The 25,694-nt window shown below is 39.0% G+C and overlaps 1 protein-coding gene across 4 annotated transcripts in view; it reads left to right on the top strand.

Annotated features, from left to right (window-relative positions):
- The window catches only part of LOC123961866 (transcription factor SOX-6-like), a 110,203-nt gene that overhangs the window by 38,623 nt on the left and 45,886 nt on the right, over positions 1–25,694 (top strand). For all 4 annotated transcript variants that reach the window (XM_046037635.1, XM_046037632.1, XM_046037633.1 and 1 more), the window contains exons 3-5: positions 2,367–2,586; positions 4,908–5,118; positions 20,320–20,409. In XM_046037635.1, the coding sequence (XP_045893591.1) occupies positions 2,368–2,586; positions 4,908–5,118; positions 20,320–20,409 (520 nt within the window). In that variant the 5' untranslated portion in view covers position 2,367. The remainder of the gene's footprint in view (positions 1–2,366; positions 2,587–4,907; positions 5,119–20,319; positions 20,410–25,694) is intronic.

The raw sequence follows: 25,694 nt of genomic DNA, 5'->3' as shown, positions 1-25,694 counted from the left end.
CAGTCATTTGATCCATTGTGTATAGAAAACAATATTGATTATAGAAGCTTCAAGTATTTAGCTTGTGCTCTGAACTGGACCAACTTACAGTGAGGTAACAATAGAATTATCTTCAATTCCCTTATTATCAGTTTTGGGAACAGTACACCATGCAAAGGTCACTAAATATTGCAGCTGGTTTCCAATCTACTGCAGAAAGTGTTTTAGACATGATGGTGTACTTTAAACAGTTGAGGTAGTCTCAAGTCCTATGATTTTTAGTCTCAGCAAACAGCATTCTGACTCAGGTAGTAAAGTAAAAGACTACATGCACAGAACACCATGACCCTCAGAATCACATGGAAACGAACTGATGATGTACAAATGGCTTATTGGTGGTAACGATCCTCCAACTGTTACTGCACACACAGCTTGGATCTATGCTTGCATACAGTTTTTGCTGCCTTATTAATGCTTTTTCTCTGTCTATTTATCATTTTTCTCTCAGTTTCTCACATTGACATTTGGTTTCAGTCCGTTGTCTTTCTCTTTATCAACTCCCTCCCATAAATTATGTATTTTCAACTTTTGCTACCTCCCCACACATGTACTCTGTAGCCTTGCTCTTTCCCTTCAGACATTTGACTGAGAGTCAGATTTACGTTTAAAGGCACCCAGGATATATTTGACACATATTTCAGAGATAGACAGCCTGCTGTGATTTACTGATTGCTAAAACTGAAGTAGCAATCTGTTTTATGTTGCAGACGTTGTGTGTATGTGTGCGCTCATGTGTGACTGGTGTGCTGAGTGAGGGACGCAAAAACAATTGATAACAGCCTGACCCTCTTTATGCTGGGATTTGCACTGTCACTTATCATCTAGACATTTTGTGTGGGTATATGTTTGCTTCTATGGAATTGTTTGAGTGTGTGCGTGTGTGTTGTGTATAATTCCTCACAGTACAAGCACTAATTAACAACATAGGATAGAAAGATGTGGAAAATCCTTAAAAGTGTGCTTGTGTTTAGATTTAATTTACAAATTTAGAGCTGAGATTAGGAATGAATGGTTAAGGGAGTAAATGTGGTCAATGAAATAATCGTAACTATAGTGCAATAAAGAGAAGTCATTACAGTAAATGATGTATTAGCCTAATGACTCTCCTGGCCTGAGGCTTACATTAGAAAAAGGAGATATTTTTCCATGAAACTCAGTAGCACAGCGTCTGCTTTTTTAACAGCTCTGAGGTGATGAGAGGCCTGGATGGTGCTTAATGGATTAATAGATTATCCCCATGGCAGTATGTGCTTGATGTGTGTGTGTGTTTAAGGAACATTCAGCATGAATGTGTTGCCGTCATTATAAGTTGCTCAGTATGAGCGTGTCCAATAAATGCCAAAAATATGATGATGTACTTCAAATTGCTTGTGTGTGAGTGAGCTGTAATTACATCTTTAGCATTAATTTGTCTGTATTTTAAATAAAGTTATGCTTCTGAATCAACTAGTCAAATGCATGGTTCTGAAATCACCATTTTTTGTCTGTCCTCTATATATATGTAGTCAGCGGCGAACACATTTTTTAAGATGACTTTACATGCTCAAAGTAGGGGACCCTACATTTGTTCAAACAGTGCATATTACTGTGGACCACAATTCGTGTCCAATAGATATGATGCTTGATATTTGAAAAAAGTAAAAAGAAAAACAATCCACCAAGATGTCCATCTGTCCATCCAGTAACTATATAGACACGAAATGGCATGAGCACACTTTCTAAAATATATGCAATATTTGTTGAAAATTCTCAGAAAACAGTCAATAATAAATACAAATGCACAAAAATACATGTCAACAACTTTGTATACTTTTTTGAAATTATAGCAGTAAAAATGCATTTAATAAAGATGAACATATACAGTAGAACCAGGATGGACACTAACACACATTTGACAAAGACACCCAAGGAAACTGAGAAGCATGAGAAATGAAAAAGTAAATAAATATATTAAACTAATTCTAAATACTAAAATATGATTTAAATCAGGTACATATCTAAATACACAAAATATATGTGCACCTTAAAATAGTAGAGAATTGAATTGTACATTTCACACACTTATTATACAAAAATGTTCCACAACAACCTCATCAGTGCTTCTAGGAAGGATTTGATTACAGACTCAGTGGTAATCAATATCTCTTCCTCTTTATCATTAAGAGATCTTAAAACACATGTTTAGACCTCCAGCCGTTCATAGGTCACTGTCAATTATGGTTGACAAGAGTGTCTTGAAGTTCTCTCCTCTTCTTACCTACATTTTGTAATTCAACTGTACAAACAGTGGCCACAAAATTAAAACCCTTTCTTCTTTTCCTTCACAGAATGATGTCTTCCATGCAAGCAACACCTCCCTTCCACCCACCATCTGAGGAAGAGGAAGCGATAGGTCAGGACAATGTGCCCTGGGCCAACGACAAGAGAGAGGGCCCAAAGGAGTCACAGTCTCCCTCTTCGCATGACCAACCCCACCCAGACGAGCTGCAGCCAGTCAGAGAGAAGCTGACAGATGTGGAGTGGGAGAATATGGTGCCTACTGCAATGGTGAGATGTGAATTATGCACAGAGCTGAGAAATTTACCATATCTTATCTTGAGATATGTTGCTATAACTCAAATCTATAAAACAAATGTGCTTAGTGTGTGTACACAGTGTCCACACTTAGGGCACACGACTCATAAAACACTCGTGGAAATACATATCAGAGTACACATGGTGTGCAAATTATCATGCATAATGATGACTGTGCACAATTGAATATTCACACCCATGTGAACACATGTATACACACACAAACACACTCACCAGTGGTCTTCTCTGGTCTGTCTGCTGCAGGCAGTGCTGTAGGCAGCCCAGTGAGGGTTCTCTAAAGAGTTATACCCCTTGGTTGTTCCCATCTCTACAGCCTGTTTTAATGTGTGTGTGTGTGTGTGTGTGTGTGTGTGTGAGGTGTTACATGGCTTCAGGTTCTGTTGGTCCCTAATGGAAGAGGCGTGTTTCACTTCAGCCTCTGAGGAAAAGGGAAAGTTCTGAGAATAAAGTTTCCTTACTTATCAATGTTGTGACAGAATACATTTAACATTTCCAAGACAAAAGTCATTTTCAGTTAAAAGATTTAGAATTTTGGATTGTCTGATATTACTGAAACATAATTATATTTTGTTTTTTAATTTTGAGATTGTAACTCAATTTTATTTAAATGTTCTAGGTTCATAATAAGAACTTTAAAGGCAATTAAATGTTAATGCAATTATTTGAAAGCATCAGTGTCAGTGTTCAAAGTGGCCTCAAGGCAGAAATGTTCCTGAATAAGCACGCCCACATCTATTTTTCTATTTTACCCTATTTCTTTCTATTTAAAAAAAAAATATAAAAAATTGTTAAGTTGTCATATAGCCTACTGTACACACTCCTGAATGTGACTACTCTGTCTATGGGTAACCACAGGAGGCCCATAGGAACCTTTAAAGAAGTGATTTTTTTCAAGTGTGCTCTGAATTAGAAAAAAGAAAGATATGGAGAAAACATTGTTTTTGGCAGCTGTTTGAAAAAGTGGAAAATGCTGGCTCTAGAAAATTAGGAAGAGGGGTAAAGTGGCAACACCACACACAATAGCATCATATTAATAAAACAGTTATATGGAAGACTAGCTGAGGACAGAAAAGGTTGCTTCTTGTCACCAGCCTCCAACAGTGGAGGACAAAATAAAAGAAATATTTGTGGATTTATCTATAGTTTGTCTTGCACAACAAGTCCCCAATGTGAAGAAAGTGTTTTTACACATAATCTTAGTGTGTAACATATTTTTGCAAACTTTTGGGATCAGATAGTTTATAAATTATCCCAAGCTTGTGATATACCTTGTCAAATATTTCATTTTTACAGATCAGCGTTCAGTGTTTTGCTCAACGCTCAATATATTGTTCAATTTACAATATTACAGGGGTAGTCATGGACATGCATTGTTTGCTGCCAACACTTAATGTGTGACCTTTTGGTTTATAATATGATCTGACCATCAGCCCTTCCTGCCTGCACCAAACTGCTTGTCAACTCCAAAGCGTTGTGTGTGGACCTGTGTGACACACTATCTCCTAATCCTCATTATAGAGGCATCTTCCGCTTAAAGACAAAGTGCACAACAGAGCCTCCTGGAGCCATTTCAAGGGCGTCTTAAGATCCCGCTGTTAGCCAGAGCCCCTTGTCTTTGAAACATAAGCCTCCTAACATTCTTGGAGATCCCCCCACTCTGTAAGGGGAGGAGAAAGCGTCCAGAAATAGCCCTGGTGTTAGAACACCTGCGCTAAAGTGTCTGTTGTGTGGGACAATGTGGTTGTCTTGAAGAGCTTATCATCTTGGTAAATATAGACTCCTTGTGCCTGTTGCTTAACTCATAAACCAGCAGAGCAAACAACTCTGGTCATCCAGCACAAAATAGAAAGGCCCATTAGATATCACTCACATATTATCAAGAAGTTTTAAGTCACCATCTTTGTGTCACCTTCATTGAAACAGGAATTAGTCCAAATCGTGAGGAAAAAAATGTCTTGCTTGAATATTTTGTTACCTTATTGTCATTGGCCTACGTCTAAACTGCAGTATACGTCAGCAATTCATTCTGCATTCTTTATCAATTTAGTCTTTGCAATCATAAAGCCAGCCATGCCAAGGTAAAACACTGCTAAGCAAGCATCAGCCAAATCCAAAACAACACTGTAAGCACAAACTGTAAAGGAAACAGGTATAAGAGCTGTGGGAGTTATTTTTAAAAATAAGTATATGAAACGGCACAAGTTCTCAGCATGTAAATCACATCCAAAATGCTAGTAATGTAACCATCATTCTCTTTTTGCTGTCTCTTCCAGGACAATGAAAGCAGTAAAGGCTGCTCAATCTACTCCTACCGGACTAACTCTACCTCTCCACCCAAGCCAGAGGAGTGTTCCAGGGATCGCGGGGAGCCAATAATCGGCCTCACCTTCGGGACGCCGGAGCGTCGCAAAGGTAGCCTGGCAGATGTGGTGGACACACTGAAACAGAAGAAACTGGTGGAGCTGACCAAGACAGAACAAGATGGTAGGCACACACCGTCAATTTCTCAAGACCCGGAGGAGTTTATTCTCTCACATTTGATAGACAGGATGCTGTCGTTGTTCATATACTTTTCACTCTCACAAAAAGGCGAGAACAACCTTATTTGTATTTTTGTTTTCCCTTTGTGAACACATCCTCTCCAGAGGATCTTTGAACATCTAAAATTACAACTGACAGACCCCTCACTTGTTAGATCACAATATCAATCAGTGAAAACACAGGTTTCCCTTTCTCCTCTGCTTCTCTGATCTACACCATTAACGCAGGAAAGTGCTGGAGTCTCCCAGCATGCCTCAGCTTGCCCCTATCCACCCCACAGCAAGCCACATCTAAAACCATCTAACACTCCTTTTACTGTTATGTGCACATAGTAATCATGATGATATCAGAGGAGCGCTTGATCTCTCTCATTTAAAGGTTTTACTTTGTTATTGATACAGTAAAGTGGGGAAGAATGGGACAGCCAGAGGCATAATACAGTACACAGTGTCTTTAGTTGAAAGATAGGTAGCTTTGCCTGTTATCCTTAGTACGGAAACTGGTTTGAAAGGAAAAAACGTTTGTGTGTCTGTGTACGAGTTTTGAAGAGTGTGTTCAAAAGTGTTGTGACATCTACCTGTCAAATCAAAGGGGACATGAGTGGAAGGAAATGCTGGGGGACAACTTTAAGTGTGTGTCTTCTTTTAATTTTTCACATCACATGTATAGGTTTATTCTTTCCCACCAAACTACTTACCAGGCTCGACTTTGCTGAGATTCCTAATCTGCTTCTTTTAATTCTTATGAAGACATTAAAACAAATGTTCCCATTTGCTGCACTTTCTTCTGGTGTAGTCACAGTAAAGATGAACAAACTTCATTTAGTTTTCTCAGGATTTCTTGTTTTTTCATTATTTAATTATTAAATGTTTTCAGGTCTTTTATTGGACAGGGAATATTTCATGTTTTCATACAACTAATTATTTCATATTGTTGATATCCTTTGTGATCATGTGACTCTTGGTTTTGTTAGAGTGTGTGTATATATTTAATTGTCAACTCTTCCACTCCTGTTTTCTTACTTCAGTGGGAAACAGTATTCATTAAGAAACACTGTATTCAGAATTGGAAGTGTTTATGGTCATAAATAGCGCACAAAGACACTATTTACTAGACACCGTGTGGCAAACATTAAGAATACTTCTAGCTTCAAAATAATAATAAAAAAACTGTAAAAAGCTAATAAAATATTTATAAAAATAATTAGAAAAATTAAATGTATGCACTTTCACTTCATTTGAGTCTGTACTACCTAGTGTCTGAAAAAGCTCTAGTTGTGCATAAAGCAAACAGATCAGCAGTGGATTTTACACACAGACACATCACATCACCACAGTTCTTTTGTAAATACAGCCTGATATAATTCATCCAGTTATGCCCAAAATGACTCAGATTTCCTGCAAATTTTCTTTTTAGGAAAAAAACCCCACAGCTTGCAATTGAGTTCGGCTGTTCCTTGCTAATTAGTGGTGCTGCTATCCCCAAGGACTAGTGGCATTGATCATGCTGCAAACACTTAGCAAAGACAAAAACAAATGAGATAAACATGTGCAATATAACCAAGCATACTGAATCATGCAGTGTTAGCATGAATAATAACTCTCTCTGGGCCTTAAACGTTCATGTGAATTGCTGTGGTCCTTGAAGATGCATTGTAAAAATGTCTTTCATGCACTGCTGGGGTAATGCATTTCATTTAGAGCTTAATGTAACTCTAAATATGGAGATTGACAGATACCTCTGCTTTTTTCCAACTAATGAGTTTAGTTAAAATGAGAGGAGGTGATCAATAGATGGCTGAGGATGAATGCTTCATTAAGAGAGTTCTCCTTCAGTTGCAAACAGATACATTCAAAATGTTGAGCGAGAAAGCTCCGCTCCCATTTTCTTTTTCTCATTTGTTAATTTGTTGGAATAGTGCTTCTTCATTTCATTACAGCGTTTTCCGCTTCACAGTATGATGATGGGCTGTTTCTCTTTCCCTTTCTGTTTCAATCCTTGAACTTCAGGAACCTTTGAAATCACTTTTAGCACATTTTTGGAATCCCTCTCCAGCAGTCAACCTTGCTCACGTACTGATTTAAAGCTTTGTTGTTTGTTACTGGTAAAGGCAAAGCATTCCAAATTCACAAGCTGTCAGATTTTTTGTTTTGTTAAAGGAAGGCAATGCAGACAGGAGTGCAAGGCCATCCTGGTAAATAGGCTTATATACTGACTCCTGGTGTGGTACCAATGAGAGATTTTGTGTTTCAAATGTTGCACAGCAGAAAGCTCCACAGGTTTATTTTGTGTTTCTTTTTTCCTGGCTCTTTACTAGCCTTCACTTAGACTCTTAAAACATGATTTTGTTCAGAATCGTCTTACAGTACGATCAGATTTGATCATCGGCACTCAAATGGCAAGCACATTAAAGCATGAACAATGCTGTTCCTTGCCCTATCCTCCGCCTCCTGCTGAAAAGAGTTCAGTCAGCTGAGCTCTCCCAGGTTAGATTGGTTGTATGATCAAATGGAACAGACCCTATTAGCCACTGAGTGCTCACTTAGCCTAACATCGCTGACCCTTCTCTGCAATGTAGCCCTGAGCTAAAGTGTGGATGATGTCGCTGTTAGCCTTCGCGCTGTGCTCACCCCCTGTTGGCACGCTGTTAGCTGTCCGCTACTCAGAGGAGCCCTAAGTGCCTGTGACAGTTCTAATGAATAGACATGGCCTTGCTTTGCAATGTGGGAGATTTTTTTTACCCAACTGCCGCCTCAGCTTTTAAAAGCTTTATCAAGAACTCTTTAAGATTGTGTCAGCTCGCTGTATTACCACACAGGTGGTTGCTGCAAATATGTCCTTTCTGCCTGGACTTTCACAGCATACAAGCCAAGAGGGTTAGGGTCAGACATTTTCTTGACAACTTTGCATTTATGTTGAGTTGTGCCTGCATTGTGGGAAGGTTTAGGTACAAAGGCTTACTACATACAAAGGACTTCCTCTATACTGTTAAAACACTTATTAAAGGACTGGTAGGCTGCTTACTGAATAAAAAATGTTCAAGGCCAGGATGAGGGAACATCAGAAGAAAAAATGTGGGCACCAGACATGTTGTGGAATGGAAACGCTCCTCTGTCATTTTGTTGCTAAAAATAAGAGATAGAGATGGGACATAAAAGCCTGTAATAAACAGAAAAATAACCCGAACAATAACCTGTCACTTAACATTGATGGAGGCCTCGTTAGCGATCGTTAATCTGAATTCACCTTGTCTCCTTGAGCCCTCAATATAAAAAGGGATAAAGCAGTCAGGAGTGGATACATTTATCTGAATGCAAAACCAAACCCTTCTGGGAGGCTGCGCAATGGACATTAAAACCAGTGAAGTGTGCAATCAAGCTCCCTCAGTTTTGATCACAGAATTATCATTATCTGTATTGTTGTGTCTCCCGGGGACCAACCCACTGTTAACGGACCTGGCATGGGCACGGTGCCCCCATGCCAACTTAGTCAGCCATCTAATGTGCCTAGAGCAGCTCTGGCGCCTGGCAAACACTTGACATCACTCTAATCCTCTGCTTACACCTGAGCCCGTATGAATTACTGTACAATTCATGTGTTTCATTTGCAAATGAGCTCAAGCTCAATTACTGCTACACTGTACACTGGTGATAAAACGGACACCTGTGTGACTAATTTATGAATTTTACTAAAGTATTTAAATTAGACTAGAGGAAAGTCTCAGGAGATATCTTCTCCTAAGTGCTACGGATGATAAAAGAACGTCACATCTGCTGTTGTCTTAGTCTAAGATGAAAGCATGTAGACTGACTGGATTGAACATGGCTTCAAGTCAGACAGTGTGCAATATTTAAATTTGACGGGACATTGCTCTCTCATGTTTTTTCATGATTGCTGAACATTCACAGTGTTGAGAGGCAGTCTGACACTATTTCACAGTTACCCATCAGTCAAAAGAGGTATCGATGTAACACAGTTGTACACAATATAATTTAACAAAATGGATTCAATCCAATGCATTAAAACTGCAACTCCATATACAGTATATGTAGATTTTTATTCTGTTTTAGATCCCCAAAACAAAAAATTTTTGATCAGCAGAGTTTGTTGCCTCCTCAAGGCATACACTAGGTATTAAAAAAGCACCACTGTGATACATGATGATACAATTTCAGATTTGTGCGCACCAACTGGCAAAATCACAACTTCCAATCTGGCATTAGTGCCAACACAATGTGACAGTGCATGTTTGGGATCCAACAAACCCAGCTTTCTTTTCATAAGTTATCATGACTGCCTCGAATTGATTTATTTTTTCAGAAACTTGAACTTGTAATTAAGTGCAAAACATTAGCCATTTTCCCATTTTGTTTGCACAATGTTCTGTTTCAGCTGGAAATATGTGGAATTATAAAAGCAATGCACAATTAAAGGCCCTTTAAACATGTTTTCTCAATAAGCTTCTTGTGATGAGAAATGGGGTCGTACATGAATTTACACTGCAAGAAAACAGTTTGGGGTTATTTCTGTATTTATGTCCTCTCGCTGTTTTCTTGAATTGCCTGGCCATTGTCAGTCAAATCAGATCAAACCACAACCACAAAGTCCAGATGAAGCTTTTAGCTTTTAAGTTTTTCCTTATAGTTTGCTTTTTATGAACATGTCTAGAATCAAAGCCATTGAGTCTTAAGTCTAGCAAATAAATTGCGCTGTACACTATGTGCCAGGTATAATCAATACAGTAATGGGAAACAAGTTTGCAGCTGACTGACTGTATCCTGTCTTGTGACCTCTAGCAGCAACCTTTTTATGAGCCTTGTCCTTCTACTGTGTGTTTAAGTCTGTGTTGTCCAGTTTGGAAGAGTCTGCACTGTGTCTTGAGTTGAGGCCAGGCCAGAGCTGGGTACCCAATCACCCATATAATGGCTTCCCCAGCGAGGAGAGGAGGTCAGAGTGAGGCCAAGCCTTCCTCTAACCCTGCTTCTCTGTGACAATAGCGACATTCTGCCAGGCTTCTCTTTGTTCTCCCTCACTTCTGAAAAACTGTTTCAACACCTCCGCTGTTATTGCCAATCAAACTGTGGAAAGTATGTCCTTTTCTGGAGCAGGAGTTGTGTATCTCTGTGTATTCTGCATCAACTCCTGTGCTGCAAATGTTCAGTGACGCTATACCTGAAATAAAGTATTAGCTAGGAGATTTCTTTTGCTAAAGGGGAGAGAATGGATCTTTCTTCCAATGGAAGCAACTTAGCTACTAGTCCAGGCAGTAATTTAGTAATCAGTAATTCTGTTTAAAGGTTAAATCACCTGTATGTTTTTTCATCAGATGAAGCTGCAGATGAAGCTATAATACATGACTAAATGTCAAACTTATGCAGATCCTGTAAGCTCCGTGTGTGTATGTGTATGTGTGTGTGATTGTGTGTATGTGAGGGCTTATGGATTCATACACTCAGGTGGAAGTAGTTGTGATGACAGCTTAACAGGCGAGTTGGGCCTGCCCCAAGAGTTAAGCTTATTGGCTAATTAGCAAGGTCTTGGCTCTGGCACTTGTTTGCTTTTCTCTATGGGATTGGTGGCTTGAGCTGTGATTGTGTCCAGGTAGAGGCTTTCTGTGTGAATGTGTATATGTTTCATGTTATTATATCCCAGAGGGGACTTTAACCTTCACACTAACACATGTGTGGTTTTAAGGTTCAGGTTACAATTGGCTTAAGGTTATGGTTATTGTAAAGGTTAAGGTTGGGTGTGTCGTTGTGATAGTTAAGGTTACGGTGAGGGGCTAGGGAATGCATTAAGTCAATAAGATGTCCCCACAGTGAAAGTGGACCAAACATGTGTGTGTAAGCATTTGGGATGCTGGTGCATCAGGCACTGTCCCAACTTGCCATATTAGCGGCAACAGGGTAGTGTACACTGTGTGTTTAGAAAGGCTGCATGTACTTTTGTATATCCCTGAATTTGGTGGTCAGAGCTGCTCTCCTCGACTCTGCCAAAAGGTTGACTCCCCCTGGACTTCTTGTGGTTGGTTTCAATCATTTCATTTGTAATTGATAGGGATCTCTTTACTAATGATCAGCCATAGCCTGTGGGTCTTGACTACAGATACAGTCAGTGGGATATGCCTGGTAGCCCTCTCCTGCTCAGTTTGGCTGCAGGCCAGCCAGCATATGTTGTAAGCACATGCAATGTGGTTTGTCGGAACAGTTTTGAATGTCATCCAAAAGAATCAGATTAAAAAGTGATTTTATCAAGTCCTCCTTTTTTACTAGGATTTCAGTGAAATGCCAAATTGTTCACCTGATAATTTAGCATCTGGAGAAGGCCAACATGATATAACTGTAATGAAAAAAAGATACTGCCTGTGTCAAAGCCAAGATAGATCATGTTTGAAACTAGCAGATTGGTGAAAACTGTCTCTATCATGTCTGTGAAGGTTTTCAGTCATCCAGGTCATAATTATCCAACGAAGGTTGAGGTCAAGGGCAACTGGACTTGGTAGAAGATACTAGAATATGTTTCGTCCCTCATCCAAGAGACTTCTTCAGTTCTGTCTCTATCATACACATGGCTTTTATATACACAGTATACTGCATCTCTAATCATTTGTCCGAAAATGTTGTTATTCTAAAACAAGTAAGGCAAACAGCTGCAAAAACATATTAAATAATGATGAAATAAATAACATAATGATTTTGAAAATGTTGTTGAAAATTTAGGGGTCATCATTTGTTGTTTCAAAAAAAATGTTCTGTATTAATTTTGGATATCACTAGAAATATGACTAGCAAAAATAATATTTCTTTTATAAATTAATCTAAAGATCTTAGGTGCATTATTTTAAGAAAGCATTCTGTAAACCCAACTTTACTATAAACTATGGTGAACACTGTTTTCTGGACACAGAAAACACAGCAACATTTGGATGTGTGGAAACGTAAAAGCTAGGTGAAAATCATTTCAAATGGTCCTTACCTTAAAACATCTTTTAGAAAATATATAAAACCCAAAACTTATCAGGCTTAAAAAATGCACTGATCTCATTTATACAAAAATTCTGAAACCAGGGAAATTGCAAAAAGGAAAGTTTGCATTATGTTATTCCAACTGCAGAAAAAAAGTTGCATCAAGTCTGTTGTTTAACTGACTTTTATTTATGCACAGATTCTTTGTATCGGCCTTGCACAATTTGTGATGCAAAGCGACTGCTGACACTGATTTTACAAAACTATATTACTATATTATGGACATGCCAGTCCTAAAAGTCCATTAGGCATGTATGGCGATAGTTCCTGGTAGTGTATTGTTTTTGAAGATAGCTCATATCTCAGATCATACAAGGAGCAGCTGTGCCACTGAGACATATTCTCCCTTTATTTCATCCTGCCCACTTTTCTGATATTTAGGTATAAACAGGAATCAGGCAGTTGGGGTTTAGGCAGCCACTTTTCATTCTCCTCTTTGGTCAGCAGTGGAGTGCTTGTGGACTCGATCCAGACTCACCACCGGCCCCCGTTGCTGATAATTGGCTCCCCCCATCTCTCCTCTGTGACCTAAACCATAGGCTCCCCTAAGGGCCCGACCCAAAACAACGCTTCTATTGTGTCTGAACCACAAATCGCACTGTGTGCATGTGTGTATGTCTGTGTCGGTGTGTGCTAAGTAGGGGAGGGTTTCATATGTCATGCCTAAAGTGGAACCAGAAGCTCCGGTCTTGAACTAGTGTTTTGGAAGCGTGCATTTGACAAAGAAACAATTTTGCACCCTTGATGTGAGTGTATTTAGGTTCCAGTTGTTTTATTTTATTTAAAAGTAGAGATTTTAAAATTTATATTGCATGGCAGAGTGGAGAAATCTCAAACTACACCAATGTTCGGATAGCTGAAGACCCATTCAAGTGTGTCCTAGTCCAGCGATCTTGCATTTTTTCATTATCACAAAAATTACAACACGCTGAATAGTTTTGGTCCATCCAATCTAAATACAATCATTTCACAAAATTAATTCTCTTTGTATTAAAAAAGACACAAAACTTTGTTCTTAGAGAAAAAGGTCATTTCTATTCATGAACAGACCATTTACCTTTACTTTATTTTCAAAAAGAAAAAAATTAAACCCTGAAAAAATGTGAGAGGAGACAAAAAGAAATCAAATATGAAAGCTCTGCCATTAACCAGTGAATAGATGTTTTACTTTACATTTGAAATTAATTAAATCCAAGGTGACCTTGTTGCTGCTGTGGTGCATCATACGCCCAAGCTTGTACAGTTTTTAAAGCTCGTCAGTCACTCCTGCTTGATTGTTTCTCACCTCTCACACAAAGAGCGGTGGAGAAGTTGTAAAATAAATGAAATATTTTGGGGCTTTTATTATGTCTTTAAGCGGGTAATAAATTTTAAATGAAATCAGATATTAATAATAATAATCTGTCCAAGTGTTGCCAAAAGTGTCTTAAGTTAGTTAGAGCAGCCTCATCAGGCCTTTTAAAGTCAGAGATTTTTACCTCTAATTCCTGCAGCTTCATCGGTACAGTGAGTGTAATTTCTAACACAGCGCCTTTTCTTGTTGGACAAATGTGATTTCCTAACATTCGGACTGTTAGACTGCAGTGGTTGTTGATATCAGCAGGGATCAGCAGCCGGGCTTTTCTAGTATTAAGCTCACACCTTCGGTAGAAACACTATCCTTTGTCTAATTCAGGGCTGCAGGGTTTTGACCTGGTGCCTTCGGCGGACCAGCCACTTTATATCACATAAAGTACTTTACATGTTGGGAAGGAGTACTTTGTGAGTATTTTTAGCATGGGTGGTCCCACTGGAAATCAAAGCCCCGCTCAGGCAAAGTTGGGGCCTGACTTAATTCTCTAAGCTGCGGGTGAAGTAAAATACAGTAATTCATTTTTCTGTGTTAAAGGTCAGGGCTAGGGTTTAGGTTGTGTGCCATGTACATCGATACCCATAACTGCTGAATTTTTTTTGTCCAAACAGGAGACATAAATATTGAAATAATTTTATTTTACATTGTGATCTTTTTATAATCTTTTTTAACAGATTTTTAACATGTGGGTCCTACAGGTGGTCTGCTTTGTTGGAGTAGGTTGAGCATATCACTGGTCAGCAGAAGCAAAATAATGTGTGTGTGTGTGTGTGTGTGTACGTGTATGTCTGTATAAGGGAGAGGGATTGTCTGATGGGGGTGATGTATGAAAAGAGGGTTACACAGGGCTACTATCCTTCAGAAACCCACCTCCCCCTCAACCAGGAGGGCTGGCTGTTCTCAGACCATGTTCTGTGACAAGAGAGTCTGGGTGTCATCTGACAGATGAAAATAGTGTGTGTGAAATGGACACCGTGCTAACATGCAGCCAGGCTAACCCCTCTGCAGTTTAATGGTTTTACAACACCAAGCAAGCAGTGATAGGCCATCAAACTTATGTGAATGTGTGTGTATTATAAACTGGACAATTAAATGTCTAAGCAGTGTACTGGCATTCTTTAATCAGTGTGTGTGGTGTGCATGGATGTTCAAGTGCTTCAGATTGCACCAGTGTTCTCATATAAGTGTGAGTGTGTTTGTCTGTGTGTATCTTTTTCCTCCTCCTGGCTGGCCTGTCTCCTCATGTTTGGACATATGTTGAGTTTTATTTCACTGAGACATCAATCCTGCTGGCCAGCTGTTAGGACAGCTGCTCTCCCTGTGCCTCTCTTGCTCTATTTCTCTCCTTCAGTCCTATCAGTCGCTCTCACTCTATCTTTCCGTATCTGTCTTCCTATCTGTCTGTTTCTGTTGTGCTGTTTCTCACCTGTTCTCTTCCTATTTTTTCTTTAATATCACTCTCCAGTCCTTGTTCATGTCAGTTTCTGTATTATTTGTATTTCTGTCTTTTCTTTCTTTCTTTTTCTTTCTGTCTTTTCTTTCTTTCTTTCTTTCTTTCTTTTTCTTTCTTTCTTTCTTTTTCTTTCTTTCTCTTTCTTGCTGTGGGGTCTGCAGCTGAAGTCACACCACTGACATAAATTTGGAAGTGCAAAGTGTAGCTGTCAGCTTCCATTTACACACATTCAGTAGCGAAGTTAAGACACAAAATGCTTTTTTCAGCTGTGGGTGTGTTACACAAACATCAGGCACCCACTAGAACATTGGTTTTTGTTATTTTTAACATTAACTAATTTTTCAGATTAATGTTTTTTGTCTTTACCTTGGCGTTTGACTGCAGACTCAGGAGTTCCTGAGCTTTGGCACAGTACATTGTGTGTGTGAGACACAGTGAAAGAGATGCCATGTTTCCATCCAAATGTCAAATGAATTAGAGGGGAACTTTTCAAATGTAATCAAATATAAAATATGAATCAAATATGCTTCCATAAAGCAAGCAAATAAACTGGCTTCCTGAATGTAGATCCACTTCATGTCAGAAAAGAAAATGGAATGTTTCTCTCTCTTTCACCTGAAGTCAAGCACAAAAAAATACATCTAGCTAATTACATAAAAAAAACAACATGATATTTCACAGAATGAAGCTGCTCATTGAGATTGAACAACCTTAACTGTCTTTACTGATTCAAAAAAATGTTTCAAAGACAAAACGTTTTTCCATTGCAAGCAATTGTATTAACTTACAGCATAAGCCACTATTTGTGGAAGTGGGAGGAGTTGCTTATATAAAACGTCAAGGTGAAAGTTAAATGAATAGTTTGAGATTTTGAGGAACACACTTATTCGCTTAGTCTCTGGGCATAATGACTTTCTGGAGCCTTGTCATCACCATGAGATTGCCAGCCAACCAGGAAATCTCCAGGAAGTCACTGTTCTAGCTTGTGACTTCCTGTAAAACCACAACTTTTTGTTTGCATATGGATTAAACAACCAAAATATATTGTGTTAATTAGTGAGCTTTAGAGGTGCAGGTGGGTAGATTTTATTTGACTTTGGCTAGCTGTTTCCCATTGCTTCCGGTCTTTATGCTAAGCTAACTGCCTGCTGGCTCTAGCTACATATTGAGCATACAAGTTAAGATAAGTAAAAGTGGTGTCCATAACAAAAGTCTTTTTACCTATAGTACCTAAATCTACATCCAGTAGACTGCTCTTTGTCTATGTTGAGAAACATAGAGGATGTCCTTAAAAGAATACTTTGAAATGGGAATATACTATTATAAAGGACATTTTATTAAAGTTCATTCCATGAGAAACCTTTGAACACATGGAAAAAGAGAAGTAAAATGCAGAAATGCAGAAAGTGGGATAAAACATAGACTCAGTCTTAGGGGAAGCCTGTGGTACACTGTGTTGTTCTTGGCAGTGGCTATTTGGGAGTGTTGATGCTTGTCTGCCACTCTCGGACACACACACACACACACACACACACACACACACACACACACACACACACGCACACACACACACACACACTGTGGCTCGTGTAAAACACCTAAAACACTGTCTGTTGGCAGGTTGACGTGGGGATAGGTGATAAAAGTGTGTTTACCCTAAACACTCGCCAGCTCACTGGCTGTCTCTGCGCTGATTTACTACAACTCTCTCTCTTTATCCAACTCTCATCTCCTTCACCTTCCTTCTGTATCTCCTTCGCTTAATTTTATTGCTCAATCATCCCTTCTCTCTGTCTCTCCTTCACGTCTTTCTCTGCTGGTGTTGAAACCGTCTGGTTTACAACCAGTTAGAAACATCCAATAATTCTAGTGTTGGTTTAGTTTTTCTGTTGACAAAGTGGGTGATTGATAAGCTACTTTTGCTGTCAACAGTTTAAAATAGAAATAAAACACTTTTATCATCATTATCTATTGGTTTATCATTAGTATATATCCACATCAGTATTTATACTGTATATATCAATAGGACCTAAATAAAGTTTTTCAAGGGCTTTCTCATTTTCTCCTTAACTTTTCTAGTTCTCCTCTTTCCACTAATCTAATTTTCTTTATTTTTTCTTGTTTACCTACTTCCTCATTTTTCTGATATCTCTGTCACATCCTTCCATTCAAGCTCATAAAACCCGCAGTGATTGCAGAAGATAAAACATGCATCTTTATTATCTTGTTTCTCAACTCACCTTCCCTATTGAAGTCTGTCCTTCTTCCCTCCTCTCCTATGTCCCTCTCTCTTTTTTCTTTTCATCTTTCCTTACTTCCTTCCTCACCCTATTCTTCCTCCCTCTCCCCCCTCTTCTTTAAAGCATCCATCTTCTGCATTTCTCTTCCACTTGATAAAGGAGTCGGTGTTCGGACAGCGAGGAATTTTTATCCACCCTCCAATCTAAACAGCACTTGATCCCAGGCTCGGTCACGGGGACAGATAGAGAGCCATCTAGGGTAAAACATATCCCTCTCATCCTCTCTCATCCCTCTCTTCCTCTTCTCCTCCCCACTTCCACCTCGGCCCTCCAATCCCCCACTGTCTTCGTGTCAGATCTGTTTATCGGTATGGGGGGTATAAATTGTGCATCAGAGTACACACATGGTTGACTTATGCAGATTTATCTTGGAGTTACAGGTTGTATTTTCCTCTCTAAGTGCTCCCATAAATTGTGCTCCCTAATTCTGTTTTATAAGAGGCCAGCTGAATGAGTGCACATCGGCGTCTTTAGGTCTTGTGATGAGAAAAAAACCCCTCTCATCCTGACCCCATCTTCGAGCTTTCCATCTTTACCGGCTGTAAATATCACCCATTGAACTGAATGTACACAAATACATGTCCAGTGGAGCCACTTGTCCAATAAATTTATGAAAAATTGTTTTACAGCAATGTGGACCATCTGTCTGGGAATAACGGCTGTTTTTCCCCAAATATGGGAAATTGTCATCATATATTTCTATAGTTTTTAAGTTGTTTCTTTGTTGTGTAACCCTTTCTCGTTGTCCCCTCTTTGTTAACATTGATCCCATGTGATCTGGACGGCTGCATTAGCTTATTTACAACAATCATAATCCGACTGTAAACATACAGGGCTTTAATGGACTCAATGAGGAAGTTGTGCTCACCCGGCGGCCGGCATGTCTTGACCACACAATGGGCCAATACGCACAAACTAAACATTAAGCCATTCACAATAGGCCATGTGCCCTTATGAATGCCTATAGCGCCTTTTGTCAGGATAAAGGCACCACAAATGAGCTATTGTCTGACTTAACCATTCTAAATCAGGCAATCCCTCAGGGTCATGTTTTCCACACAGCACCCAAGAATGTCTTGCGTGTGTGTATGTGTGTGTGTGTGTGTTTTTTAAGTCCTTGACTTGACTGAGGCTTCGGCATGGGGCCATGCGTGACCGTGACACCATCTGTGGGGCTGGCACGAAAACCATAGTATACACACAAACTCGGGGAGTTAAGTGTGAGTGTAAGTGTGTGAACATGTACATTATGTACGTACAAGGGAGCAATTTCACACGCAGACACACTCCCACAGGTACTGAACACCTGAAAGTGGCGGAATAAGCATTTAGATTTAAGTCCTGGTTGATCTGGCGTCAGTTGCGGTTACTGGTGGTAATTGCAAGTGTGCTTTAGTACAGGAATGGCTACTTCAACCACCATGAAAATGATACAATAAAAATGTGATATCATATAAATATTAAGGGTCAAAAAAGGGTCAAAAAAGCACACAGTATTAGAAAAAAATTGTGGTACTCATTACACAGCAGAATGGAGTGAGAGTGTTAGTTTTTACATGATTGTTATTACTGACATATACATTTAAGCAGAATTGTAATGTAACTGGTTGTGGTGAAGCTGATTTTATCCACTGTATAAAACAGGGGGGTAGTCAAATACCAACATTTTGATATGCCCCTCTGTGTCACATGTAAGGTACCCTTTAGCATCTACGAGTCACACACCTTTATGACACCCCACAAACACAAGACTTTAAGCCATGTGACTTACACATCGCTTACATCACATTGTGTATTTATTTTGACCCAAACTGTGATCTTTTCCTAAACCTAAAGTAGTTTTGTGTCCTAAACTTAATCATGTAGTTGTAGTGCATATATCTAATTAAGCTGGACCATTTCACAACATTAACCACGTGTTAAAATGCCATCTTATACAGACACTAAAGAGAATGCTACCTTGTGCTTGACAAAGCAGTGCTGGTATTTGCCTTGTATGAGACAGAGAGGGGCATCAGTATTTGACGACCTGGGAATGAGAAAGGGTTGTTACATCAAAAACAATGGATCATTTTATATACTAATATGTTTTTGATGTAAAATCGTAATTTTCAAAGTAATTGGTAACAATGAATCATTTGAAATTGAGTGTGTATGTAGCATAAAATGGAAAAAGCCAGTAAAGTACCAGTGCCTTAAAACTATACATGAGTAAATGTATATTCCACCACTGATACCTGACAACATTGCATTTCTGTGTTTCTTTTATGGACCCAAGTCACACCCAAACACTCATGCTTGCACATGTGCAGATACGTGTCTCTCTGTTTGTCTCTCTGCTCTCCGCCTGGTGAAGAATTGAAAAGTTCCCATTGTTTAAGTACAGTTCACAGCAGGACTCCTAATGAACAAATGAGACCTTATGTATCTTATGAGACCACGTGTCTCTGATGTCTGTTATCCTGAGGCTATGATTGTGAGAAAGAGGACAACCACAAATAAGACCTCATCTCAGAACAATGCAGACATTCTCATTTGGTCAGCTGGATGGCTGCTACATTTTTTTTAGGAAAAGAAGGAGGGGGAAATTGTTCCTTTTTTCGAAATTTATAGGAATGGGTTCTTTTCTCTCTTGTCCTTTTCCCTCTGTCTTTTTTTTTTTATTTACCACATTTACCCTGCTCTTGTTTCTGGTATGTATGTCACAGTTTATGCTTGTGGGCAACAATAAATATCCTCAGGGGTCTTTTGCAAATTTACCAAACAGTTTTATTTTAACCGGTGGTACATGCCTCATTTTTGAAAATACAACCCATACATATTTGTGATATTTCGGTGTTTATAAATCCGAATAGTTGTCATCTCAAGAATGTGACAATGTGATAATTTTGTGCCTTTTCTGGTTGATGTTGAACTTCATGGACACCCATTCACTATCACATTCTTGATGGGTCTGTGTGGTGAGCTGTTAAATGGCATCAAAAGTGAAGGTGATTATTTTCTGTCTTTTTCTAGAGCCAACTTGCATGGAGAGACTCCTCTCCAAGGATTGGAAGGAGCGCGTTGACAGGCTGAACGCCAATGAACTGCTGGGGGAGGTCAAAGGTAAGAACAGTTTCCGATCAGAGAGATTCACACTCTGTGTGTCACAAACTGTGTCTACTTCACTGTGACCTTCTGCGACAGATTACACAACAAGACCTTCAGGACACGGGTTGTAACAGGGGAAAGGGGCTTTGTTAGAAAGAAAGAAAGAAAGAAAGAAAGAAAGAAAAAGCGCAAGACAGAAAACCTTTTTCTTTTTTTTTTTTCTTTTTATAATAAGTCATTCATTTATGAATCATTAGCATCCAAGGAATCCCTACTTATTGTCTTTGCCCAAAAATGTACAGTGTTATAAAACAAGCAATCGGTATGCTCACAAAAAAAACGGTCAAATATGCTGTAATTCTCTCCTCAATGTGTATACTTTTAGCAAGGTTCTGCAAAAGAAAACGTAAATGGTTGGCAGACCTACCTGTCACCATAGAAAGAGCAGTGAAGGCCGGTTTACATAGTACAGTTTATTAATGCAACTTTGATTGAAGGGTGTGTACGAAGGGAGAGGCTGCACATGCGGCAATATATTCTTCAGCAAAAAGCATTTATGAAGCTATAAATTGCACAGATGCAAACGTATTCTCAACCTCTGGTATTCAAAAGTGAAAATAGCAGCATTGTGTGCTCATTCAGCAGCTGCAGCAGGACGGACAGGTGGGGAGGGAATAAAGGCTTAATTTTTAATGAAATAAAGAAAAACTAGCAGATTTTCTGTCTTACTCTCTTCATGTCTGATTGTATATTTTCCTCGTTAAGGACAGGATGATCAAAATGTAATATTTACAAGAGGATCTAAAGTACGGTGAATGTTGTCTTACAGCGGTAGTGGATGCATGACGACATAAAATCTGAGTGAAAATTAGTTAAAACTGATCAGCTGGCTAGTAAGTGATAGAAATTAGAAAACAATATCTGTTTGATATCCCTCTTACCTTACTGCTCGGACTGGAATGTCATGTTCATGTTTTGTAACCAGACTGACTAAATTTATAACGTAGTCACGAACAGAGAAAGACACGTTCCAGTCTTGTCTTCAATGATTTGAACCCATTAACAGCTGTTAAATAATAGATACTGGTAGAAAACACGTAACTTTGGAAAACTGATAATCTTCATAGAGCAGTCGAGCTCTCAGTGAGAGAAACCGTTTGTGATCAACTCCCGTTGAAATGGCAAGCATTTCCTTTGTGGAAAGTGGGAAGAAACGGACGACAGAGTGCCTTCTACAGCAGAACAGCACCGACATTGACTTTCACTCCAGGACATAGATCTGACTCTCTCTCTCTTCTTACTGGTACTCTCCATCTGCTCACACACACACACACACACACACACACACACACACAAACACACACACACACACACACACACACACACACACACACACACACACACACACACACACACACACACACACACAGAATATTGCAAAGTATCACTGGGCATCTGTTACATACACATCTACCTGATCACTCATCAAGCGACAATCTGGATTAGTGCGCCAAATGAATACAGAAATAAAATTGAAAGACTAGTAGGCTACTATTAACTACTATTAAGGTGAAAATTCACTTCATTTTTTATTTTATTGCAAATCGCATAATTTCCACTTGTAGTGTGAATATTTTATCTTTAGATCACTGTCACTGCTATGCAGTGATGTTAGATCTCTGCTTTCACTGAGAATCTTAAAATATGATATCTTATCCAGGTCAAGTGCTTGATCATATTCCTCACAGACCTTTACACCTCCACTTATCTTTTATATTTCAATGTATTTTACATTAAGACATAGATTTTAAGATGAAAAAGATTGGGTTATACTGTCAACGGAAAACGAGAAACCGCTTAAGCTCACGCTGTTGACCTCTGTCTCTCAAACACCATTATCTCTTACTACTTTTGTGTAGCAAATCTGATAAGTCAATAAGTCCTTTATCCAAAAAAGATAACATACACACTGGTACTTGCACACGTTTCCCACTCTAAATTAGAGGTACAAGGCCATTCAGTATTTGAGTTACATTTTCTTTGCAATGAGTCTGTTTATATCTTACTTTTCATCAGCTCATGAATAATAGTTTGCTACATTTTAAAGACACAGTTTGGTTCATAGCTTCTGTTATATATATACCACTTATCATAACTTACATTTAGATTCTTTCCCCACTTAGTGAAGTCTTGTTATTTCTTCCCTCTCTGAACATTTTCTCCTCTCTGAAATCCATGTTCTTTATTGGCACTCAGATCTTCAACATAGAGGAAAAAAAAAAACTCCCGAAAACTTAATTATGGCTCAGAGTCTGTTCTCAAGGCTGATGAAAACTAAAAGGAAAAGGCAACAAAGACAAAAGCAGCAATGACGGGGGAAAATGCATTCAATGAGGCACTTGCTGACCTTAGGTAAGCCTCTCGGGCAGTACTTGCTTTCAAGGGCTATACAGGGAATGGCTGGCCAGAACTCCACCTATGGTCTGTATGTCTAACCTTAACTATGTACAGTGTATCTAAATAACATACCACATTGATAAGTTTATCTGTGTGAGTCAACCCTCTCTGTCCCATTGAAATTCCGTTTATATACAATTTATTTTGAAATATGTTTTGAGGAAAACATAATACCGACCATATTACGTTTTCTATCAACAAAATTAGGAAATATGGTCACCTACCTGGCAAGTCGCAAAAATGTTGATAATGACCAGATCAGCAAAGTGTTCACTGACAACGTATTTATATAATGCAATATCTGCTTGTAGTGACTAAAGTATTATTAAACATTCTTACATTGATCGCTTTTATCCAAAGCAACTTACAATTGCTATACATGTCAGAGGTCGCACGCCTCTGGAGCGACTAGGGGTTAAATGTCTTGCTCAGACATTGGTAGATGTGTCACAGTGGGGAATTGAATCCAGGTCTCTCACACCAAAGGCATGTGTCTTATCCATTGAGCCATCACCACTGGCTATACTCACCGCTGGCTATACTCACTATTTAGGCACTGGCAACAGTTGGTTAAAGTTAGGGAACGATAATGGTGTAGATTGATGCAGAAAAAGTCCACAGTACACTTAAGTTTTTTATTAACACCTGCCAAAATGCTTTTGTTGCCTAAACCTAACCACAAACGGGAGTCTGGATGCAAACCTGGATCCTGGTGTCCGACTCCAGTGCAGTACATAAATGTAATGTTTCATGCACTCCAAGAAATGTTGTGTCTGAACATAATGCAGGCAGTGATTACGTTTATCACTACAAAGTAAGTATGAAAACAATTTAGGAATATACAAATATTTAGTTGTTAACAAACAAAATGTATCCTTATATTCATACCTCCTAAAACCATTAATTAAACTAAGTATTTAAATTCAGCAGTGTTTACATTCATGTTTACTTGCTTGCAGTCTTCTTCTTAACTGCCTTTGCTGGCGCATTGCAGCATATCTTGGTGTGTTACCACCATCTGTTGTAGGAGTGTGTATCGCATCATGTATGGGGGACCAATTTATAGAAAAACAGCTCTACTATCAGTACTTCCTGAATTTTTATCTACTCTGGTTTTAAATTATGACAGAATTGTTCTTTGGGTCGATTTTAATATTCATGTTGATGACCCCACCAATGTTAATGCAACTGACTTTTTAAATATGGCCACTTCTTTTAACTTCAAACAACATGTCAAAGGGCAAACTCATAACCGTGGTCATACACTGGACTTGGTTTTTACCCTGGGTGTCAGCATTTCCACGGTGGAATTAGTGGACATGACCATATCTGACCACAGATGTATTGTTTTTAGCTGCGATTCGCCTGTTACTCATGCCGCCTCACCAAGCTCCGTGTGTTCTCGCATCTTTAATGAACAAAGTGTTTCAAAGTTTTGCGCATTCTTTCAGAGCCAAAGCCAACGCCTGGCTTATTCCAACACCAACAATCTGGTTGATTACTTCAATCATATCTGCTTGTCGTCACTAAATATTACTGCTCCTCTAAAGGTTAGGCCTACGTCTAAAGCTAGTAAGCAACCCTGGATAAATGACAGCATTCGCAGCCTAAAAAGGGAATGCAGGAAAGCAGAGCGCAGATGGAAAAAATCCAGTCTCCAAGTCCATTACCTCAGTCTGAAGGATTTATTAATTAACTACAATAACATGGTTAAGGATGCGAGAACACACTATTTTTCTGAACTCATTACTACACATAAACACAATCCCAGGTTTCGGTTTAAGACTGTGGAACAGCTGGTAAACCCAACCCCTCCTTGTGCCTCAGCTAGAAGTAATGTGACTGTGAATTGTTTTTATCTTATTTTACCAATAAGGTGGTGTCAATCAGAGCCTCTATTACCCCCGCGGCCTCTTACTCAGAGGTCCCCACCAGCAACAAGACAGTTTAACCAGTTTTATCCCATCGACTTGTCTGAGCTTTTAAAAACAGTATCACAAATGAGAGTGTCCTCCAGCCCACTTGATGTAATACCTACAAAGTTTTTACTGAAAGTAATGGATTCTGTTGGGCCCCATTTGATCTCTGTTTTTAACGGCTCCCTATCTACTGGTTCTGTCTCTGATTATTTTAAAATGGCTTGCGTGAACCCACTTTTAAAGAAACCTGGTTTAGATCCCTCCCTCCCACAAAATTTTAGGCCAATTTCCAATGTGCCTTTTATTGCAAAGATTCTAGAGAGAATTGTATCCAAACAGCTGCTCACTGTACTGGAAAATAACAAATTATTTGAAAAGTTTTAATCTGGTTTCAGGAAGTACCACAGCACTGAGAGTGCCCTGCTTAAAGTCACCAATGACCTTTTAATGTCTGCTGATGAAGGCATGTGCTCAGTCCTGGTACTCTTGGACCTTAGTGCTGCTTTTGACACCACTGATCACAACATCATGTTAGACAGACTGAGGCACTGGGTGGGGATCTCTGGTACTGCCCTAGAATGGTTTTCATCCTACCTGTCAAATAGGAAGTTTTGCGTGTCTGTAAACAACTATGTCTCTTCGTTCTGTCCAGTTAAATATGGTGTGCCTCAGGGGTCGGTCTTAGGACCCATTTTGTTTTCCTTGTATCTGCTTCCCCTTGGACATATTATCCATAAACATGGCATTTCTTTTCATATTTATGCTGATGACACACAAATGTGCACAAATGCACTCTGCGCATGCGTTGGCGTCTGTAGCCACCTGTCGGAAGCTCCGTCTTGAACCGGACTCTTATCCAGTTTTAATCCACTTTTTTCGTTACATTTTTTATATCCTTTTATTTAACTTAACTTTATTTAAGTT

This window comes from Micropterus dolomieu, linkage group LG22 (genome assembly GCF_021292245.1).
Source record: "Micropterus dolomieu isolate WLL.071019.BEF.003 ecotype Adirondacks linkage group LG22, ASM2129224v1, whole genome shotgun sequence".
In the NCBI taxonomy this organism is placed as follows: domain Eukaryota; kingdom Metazoa; phylum Chordata; class Actinopteri; order Centrarchiformes; family Centrarchidae; genus Micropterus; species Micropterus dolomieu.
The sequence above is the reverse complement of the archived record's forward strand: the minus strand, read 5'-3'. Positions and strand labels throughout refer to the sequence as shown.